Here is a 7675-nt window from a genome sequence, read left to right on the forward strand (position 1 = left end):
CAGCCAGGCCCCCCTCTGCTGGTGTCTGACCCCCGCTCCAGCTTCCCCTCCCTCCTGCCCAGCTGGCTGCTCTGAAGTCCATGGGCCCGTCCGTGTGGGAGCTGCGCTGGGCTGGCGCCTTCTGGGGGGTGTTACGCTATCCCCCCCATTAACCATGGCAGGTCCCTGCACTGCAACCCCCTCCCCATTCCTTCCCCCCGCAGGAGTGAGGGCAGGGGACTGCTGGGGGATCCTCCCCAGGAGTGGGGGGGTGGCCTGGTGCACCTGCTCGCCCAGCCCTTGCTACAGCCTCACCCCTTGACCTAGAGGGTCCCGTCGTGCCGGGCGCTGCTCTCCCTGGGATGGACGGTCCCAGTCTGACTGGACCAGGCTGGGTGGGAGGGGAGACAAGACAGACTCAGGCGGGGCAGAGACTCGCCCGAGGTCTCTGAACAGGGCGGGGGCAGGGCCAGGTCTCCTGAGTCCCTGCCCGGGGAGGCAGCCCCAGCCCAGGGAGAGCGCTTGGCCTGGGCTGGGGGAAGGCCTGGGTGCGCCCTGTTCTCCCAGGGTGCTGGGCAGCCCTGGGAACGGAGGGTTAATGCCGCGGGATCCTTCTGTTTGCAGTGACCTGACCGAGAACCCCTTGGGGAACATCCCCAACACCACCTTCCAGGGCTTCACCAGGCTGCAGAGCATGTGAGTGCCGGGCTGGGTGGGGCCTGCAGCCCTGGGGGCCGGGAGGGCACCAGTGCTGTGCTGCTGGGGGGAAAGGGGGGCAGGGACAGGGGCTCAATGGGGAGAGTGGGGGGAAGGGGCTCGGGGGCCCCGGAGGGGCTGACTCTCCCCACGCACACCTGCGGCTCCATATGGAGCTTAGCTGTGGGTTCCTGGGAAGCCAGTGGGGTCTCCAGTGTGGGGCAATAGGGATCCGCCCTGAGCGTGCCCCCCTCCCCACCACTGCTCCGAGCTGCCCTGCTCCTGTGAGCAGGTGGCCGGGTGCTCCGCCCCCCACCTCTGACTCTCTTGTCCAGATCCCTGCCGCGTGCCCTGGAGTGCCCTGGAGGGAACATGGCCTGGGACCTCAACACCACCCACGGGGACAGCCGGACCTGCCAGGGACAGAGGAACCTCTGCAACAGCTCGGGGGAGCTTGGTACAGTGTGGGGAGAGGGGCTCAGTACTGGGAGGCCTGGGTGGGGTGGGGAGGGCCCCCAGAACAGCTCCCCTGAGGCCCCAGGCTGGAAAGAGCCCATGGCAGCTGAACTGGGAGGCACCAGGGGCAGGGTGTCCCAGGCGGGTGTCCAGGGCAGGGCTCCCCCGCCACCACCTGCAACAGAAATACAGCGCCCACCGCCCGGCCTGTGCTCGGCACCGCCCCTGCCCTCGGCAGCCTGGCTCTGCCCTCCCTCACCAGGCTGAGCCTGTTCTCCCACCCCTCAGTTCCCTGAACCTCGCTGAGGCAGGGACTACTGCCCTGGCCCCCCTGCCCCGGGAGCTGGGCTTTCCCCACACCGTCTGCGTGCTGCTCCCTGCTGCAGCGTGGGGGCCTCGGCCCAGCCCCGGTTCCAACCGCGTCCCCTGTCTGGTTCTGCGCAGCCTGGCTGTGCCCAGAGAACTCCCAGTGCAGCCCCGACGGACCCGGGCTCGTCCAGTGCCTGTGCTCCGGGAGCTACCACGGCTACAAGTGTCTGCGTGAGGTGAGGGGCCGGGGGGCCTGGGCCCTGTGTCGGACGGGGCAGGGGCCGTCTCCGCTCGGGGGGAGACGCATCGTGGGTGGAGGGGGGTGCAGTACAGGGGCCGTCTGGACTCTCCCCTGTAGCGTCTGGTCTCTCCATCAGTGGGGGGCTCGGGGCGTGGCGGCTGCTGCAGGAGCGCCGGCCTCAGGGTGGGGTGGCTGGGAGGCTGCAGGGGATCCGGCCGGCTGCGTGCGATGGCTGCGGGCCAGGAGCTGCTGCAGCTCAAGCCAGGGCTGGAATCTCCTCTGGGCTGGCCCCCAGGGCTGGAGACGCGCGCTGAGCTGGGGACAGCAGCATGGGGCCTCAGTGTGGGGGAGCAGACACCCCCCTCCCTCCCAGCACTTCTCACCCACCGGCTTTGCTTTGCAGGGCACCTTTCCCCTGCTGCTCTTCTATGGGACCCTGGGAGCCGTGACGACCACCCTGTCCCTGCTGGCCTGGGGCAGCCAGCGCCGGAAAGCCAAGGCCTCCTGAGCCCCTCCTGCAGGACGGGGAAAGGGCGGAGACCGGGCTGGGGGGCCTGCGCGGGGGCTTCTCCGCAGCCACTGAACTCGCCGTGGTGCCGCGTGCTGGCTCCTTTCAGCGCCCCGGGACGGTCCAGCTGCCCTCAGCACCAGCTGCCTGCATCCCCCGTTCTCTGCCAGGGGGGAGACCCGGCTCCTCGGCCCCAGGCAAAGCTCATTCCCAGAGCGTAAAGCCCCAGCCTGCACTCCGGGCACCCCGCCTAGCCCCACCCCAGGCTCAGCCGCACCAATCTCCCTGCCCTGCCCCCTCACAGTGGGGAGCCTGCGGCTGGGGCAGCAGCCCCCTCCCCAAGCACAGATCTTCTCAGAGCAGGACGTGGGCACTGGCCTGCAAGGTCCCCCATGGAGTGGAGGCTTCTGGGTCTGACCACCCCACCTCCCCAAAGTCACGGACCCACAGGCCCTTGGACAGTGTCTGGGAGGAACCCTGCACTGGGCTCAGCCCCAGCTGTGGGTGACATGGAGGTCGTGGGGGGTGGGGTCTGATAGGTGGGGGGAAAAAACAAGGTCTCCACAGTAAAATTCCTTCCTGACCCCCAAAATGGGCATTTTGACCCCGATCACGTGAGCAGGACGCACCAGCCGAGCATCTGTGAAGGACAATTTGTTGAGCCATCCTGGTGGGGTCCCATCTCCAGCCATGGCCAATCGCTGACACTGGAGAAATAATGCCCAGAATGCACCAGGGGAGGGCTCTGTCTTTCCTGATGCCTGCAGGAGACCAGCTGAATCCCTGAAGCATGAGATCTGGGACACAACACACAGGACATCACCCAGGGCAGATGGAGGCTCTGCGGCTCCCCACAGCCCCCTGCAGTCGCTGCTCCCCAAGGGCTTTGCCAGCCCTGGAGCCAGGCTCCCAACCCGGGCGGCTCTGAGGGGCTGCGAGCAGTCGAAGGGCAGCAGGGAGATGAGGAGCATCTGCAGCCCCAGGGCCTCAAGCACAACCAGCAGCAGGAGGAGACGGGGAAGTGCCAAGGCCGCCGGTACCATGGCTCCAGCCAGAACAGCAGCCCCCTGCACTGCCCGGCTCTGCCTGTGACCTAGCCAAGGGGGTGGGACCTCAGGGGGAGACGAGGCGGGGCTGGCACTTGCTGGGGGAGGAGCAGTGGGTGGGGTCACAGATAGGGCAGGGCCTCATGGGGGGTGCACCCCTCCAATTTTCTGTCTAGCCCACCTCAGCCCCCACAGAGGGAAGAGTCTGGCACCACCCCAGGGGTTTGCCCAGGGTAAGGCTCATCCAATGCAGGGTGGGTTGGTGACCCCTGCAATATACCCACAGGTAGGAAACTCAGCTGCATCACTTGTCGTGGGGAGCTGCGGTCGTGCTTCCCCCTCGTCTTGGTCAGTAAAGGCAGACAAAGCTCAGAAGCTGTGGTCTGTGCTCGCTCATCTCCTGCCATGAAGCATTTACTCCTGGGGAATTCTGCGCCCCTGCGTTTGTGCAGAGTTCATGTCCAGGGCAGAATTTTTTCCTCCCAAGAAGCACTGCAGTTCTGGCATTCAGCTACTAGGGGCTGTTGTGGCACCAGGACAGCTGGTGGCATTGGTCACAGAGCAGGGCATGTGGGGCTGTTGGGGGGTTCAGACAGGGCTAGTGGGGGGGACAGACAGGCACTGAATGGAGGGGGTGCAGGGCCACGTGGGGACGGAGGCAGATGTGCCTGACTGGATGGGAGAGGCTAGTGGTCGGCCAGGGGCTGCATGGGGGAAGCTCCCTAACAATCCCTCCCTGCCCCCCTCTCCCCCTAAAAACCCTGTTCCATACGTCTCCCACCCACACCCAACAACCCTCCAGGTTCACTCCCAGGCCCCTGCCCAGCAATTTACTTCCCTCTCCCTCAGCTCCTCCGTTACCCCGACTCCCCCCAGCCTTTGCACTGCTTCGGAGGGGTGGGGGAAATGCGGGTCTGTGTTGTAGTTTAGATGAATTATTAGTCAAAGATCGGTATTAATGGGCCTAGTAAGGAATCTGAGTCTTCTTTTTTTTGGTCTGTGTTGTTACAGACACACTTGCTGACAGGTATTTTGAAATAAATTACCAAAATAATTGAAACCGGCATGATCATATTGCATTATTTTGACAGACAAAATATGCAGAATTTTAAAATATTGTGTGCAGAACTTTTAATTTTTCAGTGCAGAATCCCACCAGCACTGAGCGTTGTCAGTGGCAGCTGCTGTCTGTTACAGCGCTTCTGTGTGCCCCCTGCTCTGCAGTCTGCCCTTAGGGGGGCTTTTCGGCCAGACCAACGGTACAGCGGGAGAGGGCACGTCTGGGGAGGTCCCCCTTTGCTGTCCCATCTCGGGCTGGCAGTGAGAAGTTTAGGGGTTCCAGCCCTGAGCAGCTTTTCTAATAACCCTTCATAGCGCCATCCTATAGGAACTTTTTAACCTCTTGATTCTTTTTGCCTTCACAACGCCCCGACACTGCACACCCCACGATCAGTGTGTGCCTCTTGCTTGTGTTCAGCCTGTGGCCTATTGCACTTGGGCAGAATAATGCCCTCGGTCTCGAAGGAGGGGCAACGTTCAATAATCCTTCGCTTTTCACTCTTTCCACCCCATTCATGGTTTTATCCAGCTCTGTCGTACCCCTGCTTAACCCCTGCTTTCCTGCACTGAATTAAGTGAAGCTTTTTAGTCTGTCCATATGGTTGATCTTTTTGCCCTTTGCTGAATTGTTTCTGCAGCCGTTCTAGCCTTTTTGAATGGCAGGCCCAGAGCTGGGCTCAGGGTTCCAGGGGCTGGCAGGCCATGGATTTACAGCGTGGGAGTATGCTGCTTTCTGGTTTAGTTTCTCTCTCTTTGCTAACGGGTCTTCACATTCTGTTCGCCTCTTTCTCTGCTGCTGTGTACTGAGCTGAAGTTTTCCGAGAACTGTCCACGCTGAGCCCAAGATTTGGGATAAGAGCTCGTTTAGAAAAAAACCTATTCTAGGCGCGCGGGTGGGTGTATTTTTCAATCAAGTTCTTTGCATTTAGGGCCATTGAAATTCATTTGCCATTTTGTTGCCCGGTCCCCCAGTTCTGTGAGATCCCTTTGTAACTTCAATCCTTGAGGGGCCATTTAGGGATCTGGGGCAAAAATCTGTCTGGGGATTGGTCCTGCTTTGAGCAGGGGGTTGGACTAGATACCTCCTGAGGTCCCTTCCAACCCTGATATTCTATTAATCTGAACTCTTCACACTCTGCTTTAGTAAGATGACGCCCTGAGACATAATCCCTTGGTATCAGAGGCCCAGGATGAGGCCTGAGGCCTGAACCATAAGAATGGTCAAGACTTTGCTAACAGAGTAAAGTTAAGCTGTGGGCCAGAGGCAGGGCCTGCTCACAAGCTGGCAAGAAGGAGGCTGCTAATTGGATGTTGTGACGGTGCTGCTGGTGGGAGCCAGCTGAGGTCACTCAATCAGGGTGAACTGCAAACAGACCGGGGCAGACAAACCCCAGAAGCTGGTGGATATTCCAATACTTAGATTTACCAACCAGCACAGAACAGCTTCTGTGTTACCTCCCTTGTTACTTAGAAGTTCAAACCCCGCAGTTCCCTTGGAGTGCCCAGCCTCAGGCCTCCATCCAGACACACACGTCAGATATGCTGGTGATTCCTGAACATCTTATCTCAGCATATAAAAGAAAAGGTTCTTCCAACCCCAAAGGATCAGCCACACACCCAGGTCCAATTATAACTTAGATCTTACCCAAAATACACGCTATAGTCAATTCTTATTAACTAAGCTAAAATTTATTAACAAAGAAAAGAGAGAGAGTGTTGGTTAAAAGATTAATCTACAGACAGACTTGAATTCAGTTCTTGAGGTTCAGATACAGCAGAGATGAGCTTGTAGTTGCCAAAAGTCCTTTTAGAAATAGTCCAGAGGTTATAGTCCAGTGTCTATATTCAGGGTGGCTCCAGTCAGTGACTGGGGATCTCAATCCTTGTGGCTTAAGGTTCCCTCCCCCCCCTTGAAACCCAGAGCAGATCTGAGATGAAGCAGGATCGTGTCCCAGGGTTTTTATACATTTCCAGCAGCCTTTCAGCCTGAGAAAACAATAGGCTTAACTCTCCTTCTCCCAAACATCCTGGCAATTAGCACAGGGTAATTTATCCATTAAACAGTCAGATACAGGTTACCACAGCCTTCAAAGAGACACACAGACAATAATACTATTTCACTCAAGTATCATTATAAATATTAATATTCCTTTTTTGAGCTTTGAATCAAAGCTCTAGCAATAGACAAGCCTTGTTTGCTGACATCCCAAGCCCTGAGCAAACACCTCCCCTTCTACCTCTAACAATGCCGGCTGCATTTCAAAGCTCTGTTCATTTACAGATCTTCCTAACCAGTTTCTAAAGTTTGGTCCTGGGTCAGGTCAGTCTGTGAGTTAATTAACTCTGTCTGGCCCTGTCACCTTTCAATGAGATATTACATTACACATATCTAAAGGGTCTCAAGTACTAATAGGATAAACACGGGCCAGAATGGCACCAGAACATTCTGGTACGAAGACATTCCACAGAGATAATGAGGAAGTGGCCGACCCATCCTAAAGACACAGTCAAAAGGATAATACGATGGACAGACTTGTTTGTTCGAACCAACCTGTACCAGGGGAGAGGCAGCACCCCAACACGCAGAGGGGTTGTACCTCAGTACGTCAGGAGTGATGTGTAACTTGTTTGTACCTGTGTATAAGAACACACCCCTGGGGCAGTGTCTTTGTCCAGCCTCGGGGGCAGTGGAAAGTCCCGCCACTGACTGAGTCGGTCCACTGCCGGGGGCACATATTCGTAGTATGTCCGGTACAGTCTACAGGGAACTATCACTGTGCTTCGTTTGACAGTAAACCTGTCCGGGTGCCTTCGTACCTTACTAGAGTCTGTGGTCTTTGGGGGTTCTCTCGGGGTTTGCTGTGCCAGTGATCTGTGCAGAGCCGGGGCAGCTCACAGAGGGAACACGCACGCAGCCGACTGCTATCAACATTGAACAGAGCAGAGCACCACACCGGTGACGTCTGATGACATCTTCTTTGACCTGAACTAGTATGAAGGATTTTTTTTATCATCTCCGAACTTCGGCACCTCACTGTTTACCCCTTTTTCCAAATCATTAATTAATATGCTGAACAGCCCTGGTCCCTGTGCAGAACCTTTGGGGGGAGGCGGGGGAATCCTGCTGTTTACCTCTCTTCATTGTGAAAACTGACCATTCCCACTATTTCATATTTTGTAACCAGTCCTGATCCATGACAGGCCCTTTCTTGGTAGCCCATGACTACAGACTGGGGACCGACTGGCTAAGCAGCAGTTCTGCAGAAAAGGACCTAGGGGTTACAGTGGACGAGAAGCTGGATATGAGTCAACAGTGTGCCCTTGTTGCCAAGAAGGCTAACGGCTTATTGGGTTGCATTAGTAGGGGCATTGCCAGCAGAT

The 7675-nt window shown here is 57.6% G+C and overlaps 1 protein-coding gene across 1 annotated transcript; it reads left to right on the forward strand.

The window, feature by feature from the left end:
* The first annotated feature begins 562 nt into the window (after positions 1 to 562).
* Positions 563 to 4295, forward strand: LOC123367153 (all-trans retinoic acid-induced differentiation factor-like). The gene is made up of 4 exons (XM_045011226.1): positions 563 to 675; positions 1011 to 1132; positions 1576 to 1676; positions 2085 to 4295. The coding sequence occupies exons 1-4, from the start codon at positions 578 to 580 to the stop codon at positions 2187 to 2189; spliced, it is 426 nt and encodes a 141-aa protein (XP_044867161.1). The 5' UTR covers positions 563 to 577; the 3' UTR covers positions 2190 to 4295.
* Positions 4296 to 7675: the final 3380 nt, after the last annotated feature.

The sequence above is a fragment of the Mauremys mutica genome, chromosome 3 (genome assembly GCF_020497125.1).
Source record: "Mauremys mutica isolate MM-2020 ecotype Southern chromosome 3, ASM2049712v1, whole genome shotgun sequence".
In the NCBI taxonomy this organism is placed as follows: Eukaryota; Metazoa; Chordata; order Testudines; family Geoemydidae; genus Mauremys; species Mauremys mutica.